Raw genomic sequence first — 20,815 nt, 5'->3', positions numbered from 1 at the left:
ATGGTCCAGGCTGTGTCTTATGTTTGGGGTAAGGAGACAATCCCAGTCTCCAAGGAATAAATAAATAATGTGAAAAAAACACCAAAGTGTTTCTCACCCATGTGCTGTTGTGAAATAGACATGACACCCAGAGTCATGACTAGCCAGATGTGTCTTTGTTTTCCTGCCCATCCTGTAGTCATTATCAAAACCTCCAAACTCCAAGTTTCGGCTTCTTTCCTCTGAAGTAAGTGAGCAGTGAGGAAGGTGTGAGAATATTAATAGATTTTAATGCTGTTTCATTCCCTCTTGTTGACATGACTCTTTCATGCTCAGCAACATTTTCCCCATTACTTCATAAATACATGAATATTTATTACCATGGGGGAAAACACACTACTGTTCACAATGACTGCAGCTGAAAAAATGATAATAAACATGAGAGATTAACAGGACTCAGGAGAGTAAGCAGTCCAGGGACAGAAAACCAGGGTCTGTGGAATGTTAAAACAACTGTCATCCCAAGAACAACTGAAATCTTAAGAGACATGCAGAAGGACATTATGTTAGCAGAAAGTAACCAAGGAGAGCTCTTGATTATAGTGTGTAATCAACATTTGCATAAATATTCACAACACAGTATTTTGTGCATAGTAGTAGCAGATATCCAACACAAACATACACACACACACACACACACACACACAAGCAGAGCTAAAAGTCTCAAAAAAGTGAATATTCATTTACTCATCATTTAAAATCTGACTCAAAATTCAACTGATTACAAACTCAAGTGGTTCATTTCTTCCTATCTTTCCTACAAAGAGAGGTTGATCTTTCAAGTTAGAACTCTATGGCTCTTCTGTCTATAAGCCTATTGCCCCTTTGGCATCTAGATTCCTCTAAACTGTTGAATTATCTGGCTTTGTTTCCACTAGTTTTGTTTTCCACAACTAAAATGTGTGTACTAGTAGATGATCGATAAATAATGGCTGGGTGAGCACAAATTGGTCAAGATGGGAAGACTATGGTTCAGTTTCATTTAACCCAGCAGGTTTGGGTTGTGCAGTCTGATAGAAATGTCTCTTCTTAGTGTCCTCAGGTGATGACCCTCACTGCATCTTTCTGCTCATTCTTTCAATTAGTCAGTCCACCAAGATGTTTTTTTCCCCTCAGTACTCACAATGTGCCTTGTTCCTCTGGGAACACAAGGCAGAGAAGTTAACGGGATTACTATTTGATGCCATGCATGCTGTGCTTGACAAATGTCCAAGATTTTTAGATAACAGAGAGGAAGGGATTCTGTTCCTGCCTGCTAGAGTCAGTAAGGACTTCCTTGGTTACATGAACTGAGTCTTGAATGAAACATGGGAATTGCCAAGGTGGGCTTTCCAGGCAAAAAGAGTACAAACAAGTCCTGGAGATGATGGAAGAGCCAGAGGGATGGAAGCCCAGGTTGGCATGGCTTCCATGGTGCAGGGATGCCAGTAGTGTAAAGGCAATCAGGGAAGTACAGGTGGTGTCCATGTAATCTGCACAATGCAGTTGAATATCTCAGGGCCAGGTGGCAGGAAGCCAGACTGATAGAAGGATTAGGCAGGAGGAGGTAGGAGAAAGTAGGAGGGGCAGAACACAGTTCTTCAAAATATAAACCAAAATGACACAGGCTGGTGGGAGGAGGGAGCTGAGTTTTAGAAATCTTCAAGGATGGAATGTAGATGCTTTACTGTGTGGAAACTTAGGGCTGAAAGGGAGTTCAGGATGTTGTCTCCCTCACAGGGAGGCTCCCTGAGTGGTAAGCATCCCAGAGGTGGAAGTGACTACCCTCCATTATTTATTGTGGTGAGTTCACAAATGCTTCAAGTTATATATATCAGAATATCAGCATAATCTTCTTAAATATCTTACTCTCTTTCTCTTGGACTTTTAGTCTGATTTCAAAGTCAATTTTGTCTAATTGGTTGCTAAGATTGGGCTTAGTATTCAGTTAGAGTTGAAGCATTACATTTTACTATCCAAATAATCAGCAAGTTAAAAATACTTCCAATAGTTTATGACTCATACTTTTCAAGTGATGGATGAGAAGCAACAAGGTGGGTGACTGTGGATGCCTGTGATTTTGGTATAGGCTCAGGTGCCGAGTTCCAAATGTGATTTCTGGCCTTCTGGAAAAGCCTTGACTTTCCCAATCATTCCAGTCTTTCATGCTGTGTCTGATATTTGAGCCACATCAAGTTTGTACCCTATCTACTGTGATGAGGAACATTTAAGTTTCTATTGATCAGGCAGTTTTTGTGCTTGAAAGATCTAGAAATAGGTTTTGATTGATGGTAGTTGGGTTCCAAATAAGAAGTTACAGGGTAGGGGAGGCACATAATCCAGCTGGCTTACAATTTCATAATGCATTAATTCAATTCAGTTCAATTTGCCAAACATTTACAGTGCACATCCTATATTCAAGATGCTGTGCTGTGGACCTTAGGTCATCAAAGATGGGTTTTCCATGTTGCTTGTTCCCAGCAAGGTTTCTGACTTTTAGGAGCTCTAAGATAAATATATGAATGCTCATGATGATAGCTCACGGTGTGATGAGACAGGCTTGCTAAGGGGTGCAGAGGGTAGATAGCGAGTGGGTATGTGCGTACAGCTTAGACTGGATGAGAACCTGGGGTAAAAGAGCTCAGGCTACATGGTGGTAGACACTGAGTGAGAAGGCTGCATGTGGAAACAGCTCTTCCAAAGTAGCAATTGACTTTTGCCAAGTTATACAGACCTTGGAGTTGGATTTCTCATTTGTAAAACAGGGTGAAGCCTCAGAGTTATGTTGTAAAGGTCAATGAGTTACTTGATGTTAACTTAAAACATATAAAAGGTTTAGTTCAACTGTTGTTACTTATTTAATTATTGGCAGAATCAGAATTAGAATTGAGGCTATTTGATTTAGCCCCTGAATCTCAAACTCTGATCCTTACTCAAACATTTTCCCCCTTTGCATTAGAATTTGCTTTGTTAGAGAAATCTGTGATTGCTATAGGCAGCTGCATGTGTCTCTTGATTTAGAGAGAAGGTTAGAACAAGGACAATGAGGAAGAAGATGACATTGATAAGTGTGGGTGGAGAATTCTAAATTTCATGAGTCAAATACAATTCCTGAGACCCTGGAGATGCCTGGAACCCCTCTGAAAACTGCCTTCTACCCTGGGTTTGAAATTACAGTGTAGTGTATATTAGCTAAGTAGGCAGGCCTCATATCTTCAGTCCTGTCCTAGGACTGCAAGATCTTAAAGCCTTCAAGAGGATTGAGCTTGTCTCTAAGAGATTGATCCATTCAGGCCTTGTTCAAATGGAATTATGTATTATAGGATTTAAGTGATCATAGAATGAGAGACCTAAGCATTGAATCTATTTAAGGTATTCATAATGGGAAACAGCCCCAATATACAGCTATTTGAGTAATTTGGAAAGCTGAAGAAAATAGGCCAATAACACTGTCTGAGTATTTTGAACAATTTTCCATTTATTCTGCTTTCAAATTAATTATTTCCATTTTCTTATGAATAAAAAAAAGTGACCAAAGTCAGAGGGAATGCTGTATGACTTTCCCTTGTCCTGGAAATCAAATGAAAGAAACCTATATTGGCTTTACATGTAGGCATTGGCTACTACTGTTGGAATCTTGACTTCAGGCAGCCAGAATTGAGAGAGCAAAGGTACTTGCTGAGCAGGTAGTGTATTTCCTTTGAGACCATTAGGAGGTGTGTGGTGCCAAAGAAGCCACTGCATCTTGTTCCACTTCTTAAATGTCTACTGTGAGAACATGAAGAGATTACACGTGACCCACAGTTGCTTGCTGAGGAGAAAAGAGCCACCCAGGAACAAAACCAAACCTCACATCTAAGTAGCTTCCTGTAGCAAACCCAGAGGGAAAATCATAAGCCAGGATTGGGGTTGGGAGGGGCTGTCTGTCTCTCCTCTTCCTTGTTTGGGCTGGTAGTGGTCCTGCTGAAACCCTTTATCATTCTTTCCATTTATAGTTTCTTCAGGAAAGCCCCAGGCCTCTGAGGCAGGCTCCCACCTCATCAGAGATGAGGAATGTGAGAACAGGAAACTTGTGTTAGTTAGGCTTCGTCATTTTATGACACTGATACCCACTCCTCCTCCTCCCACGCACCTTCATATGGTGCCTTCTGAAAAGCTCTGCCAATATTAAGCAACTGTCTTTTAATGTGGCTTTGGCTGAATTTGTCCTTAGGAAGTGAATGCGGCAGGGCACCCCTATCTCAGCCACAGCAGCCATTTTAGGAGCTGAGCTCATTTGCCATACCAGTGTTCAGAGGCCCATGGGCTACTGATGGCCTCTTGTGTCCAACACTGTGTGGCCTAAGGGCTCAAAGTTGGCATCCGCAGGGCAGTCTGGCAGCTCCTGGGAGCAACCTTGTTCTTTTCAGAGATATCTGCTACCAGTCTTTTGAAAAGCAGGTGTTCCAACCAACTGATTATATACTGGACATATACATAGTGTTTTCCATATGATCATCTGGGAAATGATAGGGCATTTTTTTTTATGAAATAGAAAACTACATCATGATTAAAGAGTCTTTTCAAAGTTCACAGCCCCTGGGGCACTGATAGGAGGTAAATTTCCAGATCTCCTTCCTACAAAGCTTTCTCTCATTAGCCAGTGTATTATTTTCACTGTTGAGAACTTCTAAAGTTCTAAAGCTATAACATGCTCTGCCCTCCTGGTTTGTTTTAAACTTCATTAAAAAGCTCTGTGAAGTATGTATGTGGGAGCTTCTTCCTCCTTCCCATCGGAGAAGCTGAGTTGTGGAAGAAGTTTACTTGTGGCCCAGAGCCAGACAGTGAGCTAAGAGGAGGTATGTTCTAAAAACTTGACCTCAGGTGTGGAGTCCCTGGGTTATTCCTGGGCCATGGTTACAACCCTTTGCTGACATACACACACCAAGGTGAAGCTGTTGTGTGTGATCCACCTGGGTTACATCATCACAGGATGCAACTCTCCCGTTGTCATTAGCCCTTTCTGTAAATCCAGCCAAAAACTAGTTTCCAAAAATAACGCTCAAAGAACCTAAAACCTGAGCCTTCTGCCTAGGGCCAGTGAACAGAAGGCAGCCAGGCCCTCCTCAGATTATTTAGCTGGTGAGAGAGAGGTAATTATCAGCGATCAGACTTCCTTTATATCTTACTATTTGTACTGGATGGGCAAGCAAGCTGCTAGAACAAGTTCAGAAAAAATTTAAAATCCAGTTTTTAACCTTTTACTCTTTTGAGATTATTTCTCTTAATGTGAAAGAAACTTGGCACTGTTTCAGATTATAGAAATAATAGAGTGGAAAATACACATTTTTATGTGATTTTTTTCTGTAGAAAACATCAAAGTCAAGAAACCCAAGTTAAATCATTATTCATTACCTCCAAGAGCCACAAATTACCTTCTCAGCTTCTGGAACTAGGGGCATCTGTCTGCCTGTTCCTCCCCTGTGTGCTCAGCAATGACGTTTTAAGCATATGGTATCGGTACGTTAGATTTATGTGTATTTTAAAGGCATTGAGTCCACCTCACTTTAAACCTCTCTGCTTTAGAGGTCAGCCTACTTTGTAAAGCTACTTTCAGTTTCACAGTGATCCATCAACACAGGTCTGCTCCATGTTTTCAGGGTTGAGAGAACAGTGTAACAAGGTGTTCTTAGCTAATACCCTGTAAGCACCAGTGTGGGATTTCCAGCTCAATAAAAGATCACTGAAATGCATTTCCTGGGCTAGTTTCTTATCCTCTGGGGCACTTACCTATAAAGCAGAGCTAAACATGGAACTCTTACAGTGAAGAACTATACTACTCTCAAATAAACTCACTTGGTGTGTAAGAATTTTCTGGTTCTATTTTTACATATTAACAGAGCCATTGTAACATTGCTGCTGTCTTTCTTATTCCAAGGGAAAGCATCTAATGATATCCATGTAGAATATTATAATGAGAGAAATATGTATTCTGCATGTGTATGCGTGCAAGAGAATAAATGTCTATATGTACATGTGTCAACCTGTCTTTTTTGTAGGTGGAAGTTTTTGCCAGGGCTTCTTTGACCATGGTTCTTTTGAAAAGGTTTTCCCTGGAAAGTTCAGCACAGGAAAAGCTCTGCATTGACCCATAGTATACCCTCAGAATGTGGTTTTTGAGTCCTTTTCTCCTGCAAAGTATCCTTTATATACATACTCAAATTGCTTTGGAGACTGGAAGGATTGCAAGAGCTATCTTCTAAAGTAGGTTTCCTGAAAAGTAATAAACTCCTTTCACAACATGGAAAAGTTCAGTTAATCACTTGCCCAAAGTCACACCATATGTTGGTTCCTCTTTCTTCTTAACAGAGTAACTGATATTCAGGTTTCCATACTTGTAATCCTAGGTGATCAAAGGTTGGCATATACACAAAAGCTTCTCAAACAGAAATATGGACTATCTCTGTCTTTTCCATGCATTGTTCTAAATTTGGGGGCCAAGGATCAGAAGTTATAGACCATTGTGTTAATTTTTGTGAGTGGATACCAGATCATAACAGTACCTGGTCCTTTGTGTTCTATGTACTGCCAGTCTGTGTGGGGAGACAGCTTTAAAACAACCAAGGGGACACAGGAAAGAAATGTGTGCTCATGCATAAAGTGTGGCTCCTAAGTATAGGAGCATCTGGCTTGTCAAGAGGAGATGTCTAGAGTGAGTAATCCTTTTTATAACACTGATGAGAATTAGGAAGAAAAAAGTAAAGCCTACAAAAGTAAATAAGACTGTCCAGAAGCTCATTCTAGATAACTTGGAAACCCACAGATGCTTATTGGAAAGCTCTTAGTTTAGACATGATGTGGCTAGAGGGATTCCCATCATATTGGAAATATCCAGTCCAGGTTTTTAACTAAAAATAAAAAATAAAAAAGCAACAAACAAACAACAACAACAACAACAACAAAACCCAAAACAATGGTTTGGGGATTACATGCTACTACTTGCTAGTTGAAGTGGTTTTGGACAAGTCATTGACTTCGATGAATTTTCTTCTCTACATCTCCAAGTGGTGATAGGGAAATTGACTCCATGAGGATACTGTGAAGATTAATAGGAGTAATTATGGGAGCATCAGATGACAACACTGGAGGGCTCCTATGAATATCCCATTGCCTAATTACAGTGGACTAGAAGTACCAGATTAAGATGGAGGTGGGGGGTGAACAGCCATGGAGGCAGGAGTGTTGAAAGGAGCAAAGAATTCCAGCTAGTAGTGAGTACAAGGGTAGAGGTCATTCAACATAACATAGATCATCAGCTGTCAGGATAAATGGCCAGGTCTGACTCAGTAGGAAGATATATTACAGCTCAGCACAGGGAAATTTGTCTTGATTTATCAACAATGAGTTTGTTCCAGCAAGTTACTGAATGAGAATCTGGCATCATAGAAGTTTTCCTCTTTTTTGTATTGAATTGTAATGATTATAATGACAACAAATAATCCAACACCAGGTTCCAGATACTGCTCTAAAGACTTTACATTGTATGAACTCATTTAGTGTACAGCAACAAAACTTTGAGGAAAGCACCACTATTATTCCCACTTCACAGATGGTAAGACTGATGCTTAGCAAGGTCAACTTTCTCAAAACCACCCAGGTGTCAAGTAGTGGAGTCATGATTTCACAAAAAGCAGTCTGACCCCTGATCCCACACTCTCAGTCACTGTGAATGACATATTAAGAACCACATAACTTCATTTGTCAGCTATGCTGAAACCATACAAACATTTGCCTTTTAACTTTGTAATTTTGAACATTCAGAAGTTTTCCATTTCTGTGGTTACATTTATAAATATTTTTTAAAAGATTCCTGCTTGCCCACACCAAGTTCAGCTATTCAGTTTTGTTCTATTCTATTTCTGTTATGCTTTCATTTAAACTTTATTTTGACTTTTTGAGATAATTATTGGTTCATAGGAATTTGGGAAAATTGTGGAGAAGGCCTTTGTACTCCTCACCCAGTTTCCCCCAATGGTTACATTTTATACACTTATAGTACAATATCAAAGTCATAAAACTGACACTGAAGAGTTGGTGCAATGTGTGTGTATGTCATTTTATCATATATAGATCTATATAATGACTGCTATATTTGTGATACAGAATTGTTCCATCACCACAGAGATTTTCTTTATGCTTTCATTTTTATTCAAATTTGGTTGGTTCATCTGGAATGTATTTTGATGTTATTGAGAAGTGGGGAGTATATTTTCTGATTTCCAATTTTCTCAGTACCATTTGTTTTACAAATCACTATTTTGACACTAATTAGAAACTCAGCCCTTTTGTCTCAGCACTGCACTGTACAAAACCCAGATGTTTCAGATCTCAAAGTCATTGCTTCTTCCAGCCAACTAGTTTGCCTCTTAAAATTTGAGTCATGGCAGAAATGGGATTTGCTTTTTATGCCGTCAAGAATGATGGAGCTTAAAGCATGGTCTTGGACCACTTAACTGTGCTGCTGATGTGAAATCGTTGCCTTTGCCCTTAGCATTTATCCTTGGGTCTCTTTGGAACCTTAGGAGAGACTGTTTCATCTGCTGCACTCGTGGTGTCCCCGTCCCTAGCAAGATATCTTAGACCCTCAGAGGGACTGGAGCAGATTTTTGAGTCCAGAGCCAAGAAACTCCAGGTTTCTTCATTTTTATTAATTTCCTTTTCTTCAACTTTGGTTTCCTCATCCATAAAATGAGAAAAAATATATCTGCTTCAGAGACTGATTTTTATGAGGATTAACTTAAGTAATATCTTTAAATATATAGCCTAGGAAGTGCTCCTCTTTGTCTAGTACTTCTATGATCATAATTATTTCTAATAATATTTTCTTTATTCCATATTAAGAATACTTTTAATTATGTTAATATGTACCTTGAACCATAATGGCATTTGTTATTTCTTCTTGAAAAGACAGCATGATAAGAGTTAAAGGAATGTGTTCACTGGGACATTGAAGCCCTGAGTTGATGATCAGTGAGTGGAAACATGTTCTTTCCTCCCTGGTTAGCATCTCACATAGCAGTGGTTCCTTCAGGTGGCAGTGGTGTCCAGACAGAAGCTTTCTGGAGGTTCCCCTGGCATAGGGGCAATCAGCCTTGGTCACAACACCACTTCAGGAGCAGCCATCATTAGAGATGTTGTGGGGTCCTAATCTGGAGGAGACCAAAGCATTGCCAGATGTTCTCTAGCTAGCTTTTAGGAAGTGAAGGGTTATAATCTAGATGTCCTCATTCTCCTTGTCTTATGAGCACAGCCTAGGACACCCTCACTTAACTCAGGATGAGTAGTTCTGCTCCTCTAGGGAATCCCCATGAGACCAGAAATCATGACACAGTTCAGGTAAATAGAGAGCAACTCTCCCTCATCATCCACCCTCCCTCACCCTTGGGACACAAGAATATCTTTGTGTTGGCATTGTTCCAACAGCAGCCCTGGGTATCCTATAATGGCCTAGGGTAGAACTATTTGATCCAAACTCTAATAGTGATTCAGATTACATGAATTTAAGCCTAACACTAAAATAAGAACGTGGCTTCAAATGAGAGGTCTATATTGGAAATCTCAACAATGAGCTAAGAAAATGCTATCAGAGCTAGTATTTAAATAAACAGGCAAATGGATACATTTTTAAATATAAACTTTATATTTGAAATCCCAGAATAAGTTAAGAAAATTTTATAAAAAGTATTATTTGATCATAAATAAATAAATAAGCAAAGAAATAAATATAAAGGAGAATCAGTTTGGGAAATGGAGAACATTTCTTCACTCACCTTTCCTTGCTTCATCCTTGCTTTGTTTGGGAAGGTGTTTGGTATGCGTGTATATGCAGGTTTTGCATTTCCCAGTTGTTACCAAAAACCCAAGAACAATGCTATGATGATTGTTTCCTAAAGAGGCATTTCTACAGGAAATTGGGCTGCACGGGAGGAAAAGTATGTGTTTCCCTGAAGGAAGTGATTGTAGAAAGCTAAATCTGGGAAACAAATCATGAAGAGTGTATAAATAGACTTCTGGGCCTTTGCATTTGAGTGGTGAGAATAGTATCTTTGGTCTCAAGGAAAGCAATTTCTTTTGGACATAATCCTTAAGGCATGTGAAAGATTCAGGTTTAATTTTAAAACCAGTGCCTTCATTCTTCCCGTAACCCACTTTCCCTAACCACCTGAACACAGGCACATAGACCACAACCACCAACATCAGGAAACTCACAAATGGAAAAAATGACTTCCACTTAGAAAAGGAGTGTTAGGAATCTCTATTGGTTTAAGTCTTAAATGCTATTTTAAGTAAATTTGGGTGGGTTTTTTGTTCCTTACCAAAGAATTGACTTCCTATGTTAAAACTTGCTTGTGTTAGAAATGATAATTGAAACCTTTTTGATGATGCATATAAAAATATACTGACAATCAAAGTTTAGCAACTAATGGAAGATTTTATTGGGAGCAAAACTGAAGATTTTTAGTTTTTAGCATAGATCACATGAAATACCTTCCTTTATGTATTATTTAACAACACATTTATAAATATTGAATAAAATAAAATGAAAAAATATTCTTAGCTCTGTGGCTTCAGAGAACAGAAAGTGGTCTCAGTGACTATTCCCAGCTCCCCATGTTTCCATATAAAGCCATAGGAAGCAGGGAGATGTTTCATGAAACATACTAGTACTAATGTCCGTGTCAGGCACCAGCGCCGAAACCCTTCCTGGGTACCATGTCTTTTAATGATGCCCTGTACCTACCTTAATGGAGGTGTCTGAGACTCTAGGCCTTCATAAGTCCTTCCTTCCTGCTCCAGAGTATGATAAAGCAAAGAGGGAAGGTGAGCTGCATGGAGTACATGGTGTGTGCACATACCACAGGGACATTTGGAGCTCTTGTTGGATTGAAGCTTACACGAATGGATCAGTGGGCTTCCCTGAAAACTCTTAGTGTCCATCTCACTCTTTCCCAGTCTACTGCACTATCCGTTTATCTGTAGTCCCAATTCTCTTGCCAGAACTACACAGGGAGTTCTCTGAGGTCTTCTGATCCCACCATCACAGTTACCTACAAACCCCTACACAGTCAGGACCCTGTTGACCTCCTGAACTCATCTCCTGTTACTGACTCCTTTGCTCAAAGCACATCAGCCACCTGAGCTCCTTTGATGTTGGGATCTGGATATGCAAAACCCTGCCTTGGGGCCTTTATACTTGCTCTTCTGCTGTCTAGAACACTCTAGCTATTGACCTGACTGTTCTTACTGCATGTGTTTCTCAATCACCTCCTTGATGTGCACCTCATCTTCCCACTCCTAGTTGGCATTCTCTTTTCTCCTTTCCCTGCTTTATTCGTTCTCCTTTCCCTGTTTATCTATTTCTCATAGATAATCTTTGATATCAGATTATGTGTATTCATCTATATGGCTTGTCTCTCTCAGCAAGATGGAAGTTCCCTGAGGGCACTTTGTAGAGTTCACTACTAAAGCTCAGTACCTGGAACCTAGGGGCACAGTAAACATTTGTTTGATGAATTATTTTATGTTGTGCAACATGATACCTGCTCATCGTGGGACTTCTTATCTTTTCTCTTCATACCATTGAACACAAATAAAGTTGTATAATAAATATATCTTATTCACAGTCCAGAAATCATGATGATATAAATTTTAGATCTTTAAGGTTCAATAGAGATGATCTGAGTTTCTAGTCCTCACCTATGTTTTTACTGTGTTGTCTGAGAAGACTCCTAAGGGTATTCCCATATTTAGGAATTCTTCAATATCATACAATAACCATTCCCAGACGTTGCACTAAGAAAAGCATTGCAATTATTTGTAGTCATTACAACTAACCATAAAATCTGAGTCTGGTTCCCTAAAAGAGACTGGAGAAGAGAATTTAGGAGCACAAGATATAATGAGGGAGTATTCATTTGTGGAAACCTGTAAGAGAAAGAGGAACACCATATAGGGAAGAAGAAGGATCCACAAAGATATAGGATGAGGTGAAGTCTGTGATCCACAGGGTCACAGGGTCACAGGGAAAGCTGTCTTGCCCTTCAAGGAGCATAGGCTTAAGTACCTTGTTAGTCACTCATTGGCTGCCTGAGGGCTGGGAAATTGTAGATAGGCAGCTTCCCAGGCAGTTTTGCCAGCACAGGATAAGTCACTGGAGAGACACACAGTCATAAACCCTCAGCTGTATTACTCAAAGCATCCAGGAGACAGGTACACTGGCTAGTGAAGGAGATCTGAATGGGAGATGCCTATAGGCTCTGCTACAGATGGTCTCTCAGTAAGGGTAGTTTGCTCTAGGTTATAGCAGTAGTTCTCAGTGTGTATCAGAATCACTTAGAGGTGACTTGATGCCTCACCCATCCCCAGAATTTCTAACATAGTAGATCTGAGGTAGAGTGCAATGATTTCTCCTAACAAGTTCTCAGGCACTACTGATGCTGGTCAGTGTTTGAGGACAAACTTTGAGAATCACTGGGTATAGCATACTGAAGATTGCCTAGAAGATGGTCTCCAACAAGGAACACAAATCTTACCTTGAAAGATATTGCAAATAACATAAATCTCTACTGAAACATCCTTGAAGAAGAGGCAAGCTTGTGTGTACACTACACCACACTTAGCAAACTTCCTAGGAAGTAATTCTTAGATATTGTTTCTCTCTTCAACATTTCACTCAAGTGACCACATCTCTCCCCACCCTCTCTTCATGTTAGCTACAAGATGGGCCATTCCCGAAAGAGTTGTAGCATGCAAGAGTGCACTATAAACATGACCTTGAATTTGCTTTTATTTACAGAGAAACAAGCCAATTGTAAATTTCTTGTTCTACAGAGATTAGGAGTAAATTATTTGTGATCCATCTCACAGTTTATGGAAATAATAGTGTCTCAGCCTTTGTTTTATAGATGATGATTAAGGGGCACCAAGGGAAGTAAGCCTTTTAATGTTTTGCCCCAGAGACCTTATCTAGAAGGCTAGAATTTCCTCTTCCCTCCTCCTCCTTCATTCTCATTCCTCTAAATCTGATAAAAGTGGAGATTTTAGAGATTGGGGTTTGTGGATGTGTGTGGGGGGGGTGGTTGAAAATCATGCTTAAAGAGAAGGAGATGAGAAAAAATTCTAATCACATTAAGAACTAGTCCAGAATAAAGAGAAAAAATGATGTTAAAACTAAATAATTTTATTTGAGTGGAAAAACCTAGCAAAAAAAGTGCTCATCTTATTGAAAGATCAGCTCTAGGGCTCATCAGAACATTTATTATTGTTAGAATTTTTTTTTAAATCCTCTGGGATTTTAATTTAAGAAAATTTCCTTCAGGAGTTGTTATTTGAAAGGATGCCATCTAAAATAAACTCAAGTTTCATCTGCAGTTTTTCTGTTTGGAGTGTGGACTGCAGCCCTCAATGTGTCACAAGATGTAGCCCTGCCAGCAGGATGAGATGAAGGAAGGAGTAGGAAGTATTCTGTGGTGGCCCAAAGCGGTTTATGTTCATTTTACTTAGGTTCTGGTCACTATTTAATAGGATCAACAAAACTTCAAAATCAGATATTAACAATCCCAAACGCCTACCATGGCTGGGCGGGCAGCATTGCTAAGTGGAGGTCAAAGGCCATAAGAAACGAGCAGAGACCACTGTGGTCCCCTTGAGGGTCATTTCCTCTTCAGCGGGTCCTGGGGATAAATGAGAACCTGAAAATCAGGATTTTGTTGTGAAATTTTATAATGAAGACACTGATTTGCAACATCCAGATTAAACACTGCCTATACCTCTTTTTCTATCCAATTTCATAATCAAGATCTATTCTCTCAACCTTTGGCTGCTGCTTTTGTAGTTTGCTGCCTCCTGGGGAATCTTATCACCAACTCTTTGAACCATTTATTTGAACTTATACTGTCTTATAAGTTCTGCTTTTATTTGAACTTTGAAATCATTATTAAAGTGTCTCTATATCCCCAACGAGGCTGTAGTTTTCTACTCTTTGAGCACAGTATCCAGTCAAATATGCTTCTGGGTTCCTCGGAGTGGCTCATGCCTTGATAAGAACAGAGCAGGACTGCTGGCCTGCACTTTGGTAGCACTGACTGTCAGTCATAGGTGTTTATATCTTTGCTCTCATTCAGTCCTTCTAGTGGCCCTGTAAGCAAGCCAATATCAAACATGAGGAAACCAATGTATAGCAAGTCTGCTGACTGAACAAGGTGGACTAGTCATAAGGCAGTAAAGCTGGCACTGAAAGTGACTTGGACCTTGTCGATCCTTACATGAAATAGACTATGCTTCTTTGCCTGGTAAATTGGAATTTTAAATGATGAATCAATGAGTATTCAAATTAGAGGAAGGATTAATACACATCCATCTTGTGACTTTTAAACCAGGCTAATTGTTATAGGGACAAAACTAATAGAGAAGCTGGGAGGTGAAATATAATAAAAAATATTAGCTACCTCTTCTTAGCCACAAGAGATTTTTAAGAACAGATTCAGCTGGGTTTTCTAGCCAAATAAAGCATACTGTGTTTCGTCAGGGAAGGGCTGGAAAACAGTGTATATTTCACATTATGTATTGCATGCAAGTTGATTTTTTCTCCACATAATTTGTTGTAGGGTGTTGCACAAACCTCCCAAAGCAAAATGTAGTATGGAAGAAAAACTACCAGTTGCCTCTGTAGAGAAAAAGTGATGAGAATAATAGAAAACTTGGTTTGTGTACGCAACTATTATTTGTAAAGAAATGTTGGCTATATAACATTGGAATATATTGGTTTCTTATATTTATTGGAATTTTCGATTATATAATACCTTTACAGAAAAATATGTAAAATCAGACATTTCAACATTCAGCCTCTGAATGCATCTCAGAGGAGGGTAGAGTCACTTAACCTGGGATTCCTTGTGGGAGCCTTAGCATATGTGGACTTCAGAGGATACTGCCACAGATTTATTATTTTGAAACCCTTAGCATTATAACTTGGGTCATAAATATTACCAAAGGGCTTTTTCCTTCATTGGTGATGCTATTTGGAAGTATTGAACTTTTAGGAGGTGGAGCCTAGTAGAAGAAAGTTAGGTAATTGGGGGCAGAGCCTTGCAGAGGATATTGGGACCCTGGCTTCTCTTCTTCCTCTTTTTCACTTTCTGGTCAATGAGGTAAACAGCTTTGTTCTACCACATATTTCCTGCCATGATCTGCTACCTTGCCACAAAAGCAATAGGTCAATAGACCATAGATTGAAATTTCTGTGACAGTGGGCCAAAATAAATCTTTCCTCCTTTTAAGTTGACACTCAGGTATTTTGACACAGTATCAGAAAGCTGACTGACACACTTGGCTTTCCTTGGTTCAGACAGTGCCTCTCCTGTACCTGGCCTGTTGTCATTTCTTCAGTTTTTTCTAAATCCTTTAAATATGATAAGCCTTCATTCTTTTCCTTTTTATATTCTTCCAACCTTATTAAGCCTGAGGTCAGGAGAAAGCAGTTCTTCTGCAACTCCATAGACAGGGGTGTTACTACAAAAAAATACCAGCACACTCTAACAACTTCACACCCATGAGGTAGGGGTTAAGGTTTACAAAACCAGTTTTCAACATGGTCTTGTAAGCCCTATAAAGGTAGTTTAGAACCATAACCACCTGTTATCTTATGTTTAACTTTGGGCTTTAACCAAAACAAAGGCAGAAATAATTCTATTTTAATGTAGCATGTGCAAATCCTACTGTACGTGTAGGTGTCTAGCAGCGGTTAATCTAAGTATTTGTCTGGGAAGTATCAGTTGTATTAGAATTGTTTGGATTATTCCTTCTATTTATCTCCAGTCCCACCACCTTCTCTACATCCTACTATCCCATTATGCTTTGACCTTTTCTTCTATTCTCTTCTCCCTTCTGGAAAGGAGGCATTTTGACCACATTGAGAGACATCAGTAGGCATCTACTTTTCATTTGCCATATAAAAAAGTCACTAAATTAAGAAATGTTTTAAACTTTAAGTCACTCTCCATGGTGACATTATTCAGGTTAACATTGATTATTGAAAAAATAACCCAAAAACCCAAACAAAGGGAACATATTTAACTATTCTCCCAAAATTCAAAAGATCCCTTGAGATATGTCATATGCTGAGTTAAATGCCTCTAAAATCAGAGGCTTTGGTTCTGCTGCAGTTTCTGTTTAATCTCCTGGTTTTGCCTGAAGCCATGAAGTCGACCTCAGAGCAGATCCTCTCTCCAGCCCTACTCCCCAAATGAAAACCATGTGCTGGTGTGGGCTTTCTTTGTTTTTCTTTTTCAAGTTCTTCTCCATTATTTAATGTAACTATTTAGTAATGCATAGATCTTAAATAATAAGTTTCACATCAGCTGTTATCAATTAAGTCACATTAACACAACCACTTGTTCTCAGAAGCAAATTTAACTCTGGGCATGTTTAAAACTGATTGTAACACCCTGGAGAAGCTAGAAACTCTTTGAATGTTTACAAGTAAAACTGTACAAGGCAATACATGAAAATAATATGTACATGAAACACTTAATACTTGCACAGTTTTTACCCCTCTTTTCTTTCTCCCATAGAGGCAATTAATCAGTCTAAATTCCCACTGTGAGTAGTGCTCCTTCTGGCCCTCGTTTAAGAGTTGAATAATTTAATTCACACCAAAGTTCTATTACAGTCCAAAAAATCCAGATGGATATCACAGGTCTGCACAAATAGAGACTTGAGGTATCTCTGCCTTTAACACGCCAGGAGCTAGGGTTGTTTGGAAAAGAATTGCAGAGGATTTACAAGTCATACTTTCAATTCTACTGAAATCGTAATTTTAAAAAATGATATCTCCCCTTTCTTTTACAAGTCAGCCAACTTAGTAATTCTAAGTGGGTGATTCTTGAGTATTGTTCTTTCCAGTTATGTAGCAAATGATACGCAGCTTATGGCCAGTGCGGCAAGCAGAGCAGAGGTAGGAGGTAGGAAGGGGACCTAATCTGTACAATGGCAGAACATCAGGCCTGCCTTTTGCTGCCTTCTTAAGACCCATTTCTATATAATGTTGTCCTCTCTCCTTCCCTTAAGGATCCTATTGTCTTTGACTGCAGGATGAAAGAAATGTCACCCATTAGTAAGTTCCATCAATGAGCTCTCCTTATTCCCACAAAAGGAACATACCAACAAACTCAACTCTCATTTCCCAGCAAGGATTCTCTCTCTAGGAAAGCAAATGAACTAAAGTAATGTACAATCAGATAACTGACTCACCCTGATTTTCTATCTTTCTATCCATCCATCCATCCATCCATCCATCCATCCATTCATCCATCCATCCATCCATCCATCCATCCATCCATCATCTATATATCTCCATCAGAATATTTCCACCTACAGCAGCTCAAACTCAATGTGTCTAAAACTCACAAGTTTTTCTTGGCCCCTCCTGTGTTTTTTCTCTTGGTAAATGAGCATAGTATTCTATCAAGTTGCAAGGGAGGTAGTCAGCCCAGACTTCTCCCTGTCCTTACCTTCGTATTCAGTTGTCAAGTCCTCATTTTACATCCTACCATGTCTTCCTCTGATTCTCTTTCAGTTTCCCCAGATGAGTCTTGGGACACCTTTACTCTCATCTCCTGCCATGTGCTTACTAGGCTGTTCCCAGCCCTCGTATCTCAACCTTGCCTCAGCTAAGTGATTCTTCATGTACCACTTTTGTCTAGTTTTCTGCCCTCCCCAAACTTCCTTTGGGACCATGTTGTCTTTTTTATTCTCAGATTGTACCCCCAGTGTGCATCAGTAAAATAAGGATTGCATTTTACAGCAGTTGTCATTGACTTCTCTGTTTTCCTCACTGAGGACAGAAACATTTTCCTATTATTCATCTGCCTGTCATTAGTGCTGTGCAGAATAGCTGTTTATTATGTGTTAGTTGAATGCATTGACTTGACTTGGGCATTATAAAAGATAAACTTGTGAACTCAACAGATGAATTGGGCGGAGGATATGTCCTTGGTTTCAGCATATTGCTTGACTCTGGTTGACTCTCAGTAAATTCCAGTGGAATTCTGTTGAGTACTGAAACAGAGAGACTGGAATCAGAACAGTCATCCTTCATTTTTGATTCCAGCCAGAAGGCCAGAATAATGGTCATTAGCAATGAGAAACACTGGTGTGGTTTGCTGGGACTTGTTACACATATTGTGTCTGAGCAGTGAGAAATCCAGGAACCCAATCAACTGATTGGCATTTAACTAGCAAAGTATAATCTCTACAGAAGCTCCAATCCATGATTTCAAAACCTTAACTCATTCTAATGTCTACTTTTATTTCTATGAATTTAATTATTCAATTAGTCAATCTCTATTAAATGCTTGTTGTATTTCAGGTAATAAAATGATAGGATTTAGTAATGTTTGAACAGAAAAAGCTTGAAATATGATATCTGAATACAAAAAGACTTAGTCCATAAATATTATTAGGGTAATTGGCTGAGCACTTGTGAAAAAATAATTTTGACTATTACTTTTATTAAGTATTTCAATGTAATAGAAGAGAACATAAGTAGTTATTACATACAATCAGAGAAATCACGAGCCAGACAACAAATGGAGATCATTTAATTATATAAAAAGTAAAAACTTAAATATTTTTATATTTAAATATAAATATATATTAAATATATTGATTTAATACACCACATAAGTAAAGCTAAGTACTATATTTTATAGAATTGAAGATGTCAATTGTATGATGCAACACTATTTTATAAGTACCATTAAAAAAGGAAGAAAAACAACTACTAGTTAATCCCTGAAATGTTTTCAGTTGTAAAATGTGTTTTGATTTTTAAAGATGTTAAGTTGTGGAAGAAAATTTTGCTTTTTGGAATTAAAAAAATATTATAGAGACATGGAAAAACAATACCATAGAAAAATATCATCTACTCACCTCTAGCAGGAAAGTAATTTGGTGCAGTCTTTCTGGATGCAATTTGGCAGTTATGTACTCAAATTTTTAAAACATGCATCCTTTTGACCCAGAAATTTTACTTCTTGGAATTTATACTGAGGAAATAATCAAGAATGTGTAGAAAGATTAAGCTACATATTTGTTCATTGCCATAATATTTATAAAACCAAAACACTGGAAGCAATTGAAATTCACAGAAATCAGTGATTAGTTGAATAAATTATAGCATATCCATATCAGTCAACCATCGTCAGTATTTAAATATGATGCTGCAGATGAAGAGTAATTGGCACCGAAAGATCTTCACTGTGTTTTGATTCCAAGATTTTTTCTTAAGTACATATCTGTACATGTAGTTATAGATATAGAGATATGAGTGTACAGAGAAAAAAAATCTAGCACTAAATTTATATTAGAGGTAGTTTCTGAGAGTGGTGTCATAATGAAAATTTTACTTTTTCTTTTTTAATCATACATTTTGTTTTTTAAATAATCTGTAATAGCACAATAATGAAAACTTATTTTCTATTTAAAACAAAGATGTAACTTTAACAGATATAAAAGATTTTTTTGACAGTGTAAGGGGAGAATACAAATGAAAATGTTTGAAATAAAAATAGAAACTATGCTTTTGATTTTGCTCATTAGTGCAAAATTATATTCCATGCAAAGCAATGAGCATTGTAGTACAAAAACTAGTTAGTCTCATCTTACTGCTGCTTTAATAACAAGGCAGTTTCCTATTTGTGTCTCATGCACATATTAAGACTTTAATCCCTGGAACTATATTCAACAAGATTTTGTGAAAATTTTAGAAACAAATTTTGAGAAGTAATCAGGCACTTAAAAATGAACAACCATGCAGTGTAAGCCGACCCTGAGTGTCACGTTTTAACATCTGTTTTTCATGTTGTGATATTTATTTGAGATGTGGTATTATTAAGTAATGAGGAAAATATCTTACTGTTACCATAGGTAACAGGGCAGTAACTTGAGGCTGATGGATTGGCATGCCTTGTCTATATAATGTAACTCAAATCAAGTCATAACATTTTGGCTATAGCTTTCATCTGTCAAGCATTTATACACTACTTTTTTTCTCTGATAAATGATCTGCTAGGCTTTCTGACTGGTTAATAATAGTCCAATAAAAAGGGAGAGAAATAGCTTTTGACCTTCCATTTAAAATTGCTATCAACAATAGGGAGATTTAGGTGTACCAGTAAACAGTTTAAAATGATTCTGCAGTGATTTTTTTCCCCAATGAAAGAACTTTGAGTATTTTAAAGAATACTTATTGAAATGGATTCTGCATACTTGTGCTCAAGCCAGTGTCCAAACTATTTGCCACAAACTCTGGGAACAAGTTCTTATAATATCAGAGACTGTAGAAATATTCATTTATAGGCCGTCTTCCCAAAGACTATATAACATAGAATGAAAAAAAAACATGCAAGAAAGTAGACCTTTTTGAAAAGTAATTGAATATACTTACTTTAGTTTATAAGGCTAAATTTGGAGATTTTCTGTGCAACATTCCTAAAATGTAAATTTCATTATGTTATTGAATGTCAAGATTTTTCAGTGACTCTTCATTGTCCTTATGATAAAGTTCAATGCTCCTAACACAGCTTAGAAAATCAAATGTGATCTGGCACCTGCCAAACACCAAAGGCCCATCTTTTTCTATTGGCCCCCTTTCATCCTTCAGAGTATCAACTGTACCCCGAACCCTTACATGTGGGGCGTTGCACATGCTGTTATTTCTAAAACTGTCTAGCCATATTTTCCTTCCCTCTTCTTCAGT

The 20,815-nt window shown here is 38.3% G+C and overlaps 1 protein-coding gene across 5 annotated transcripts in view; it reads left to right on the top strand.

Annotated features, from left to right (window-relative positions):
• Positions 1 to 20,815, top strand: part of Sugct (succinyl-CoA:glutarate-CoA transferase) — a 679,655-nt gene that overhangs the window by 537,053 nt on the left and 121,787 nt on the right. For 2 of the 5 annotated variants that reach the window (XR_013435050.1, XM_078039835.1), the window contains one exon: positions 17,633 to 17,857. The exons of the other annotated variants lie outside the window; for them this stretch is intronic. Coding sequence is in view for 1 of the 2 variants with exons in the window: in XM_078039835.1 (XP_077895961.1) it covers positions 17,633 to 17,734 (102 nt within the window). In the remaining variant the exon portion in view is untranslated. Of the gene's footprint in view, positions 1 to 17,632; positions 17,858 to 20,815 lie in introns of those variants that run through there. 5 annotated transcript variants of the gene reach the window in all.

This window comes from Ictidomys tridecemlineatus, chromosome 2 (assembly GCF_052094955.1).
Source record: "Ictidomys tridecemlineatus isolate mIctTri1 chromosome 2, mIctTri1.hap1, whole genome shotgun sequence".
In the NCBI taxonomy this organism is placed as follows: domain Eukaryota; kingdom Metazoa; phylum Chordata; class Mammalia; order Rodentia; family Sciuridae; genus Ictidomys; species Ictidomys tridecemlineatus.
Note: the sequence above shows the minus strand (reverse complement) of the source record. Positions and strands in the feature narration are given on the sequence as shown.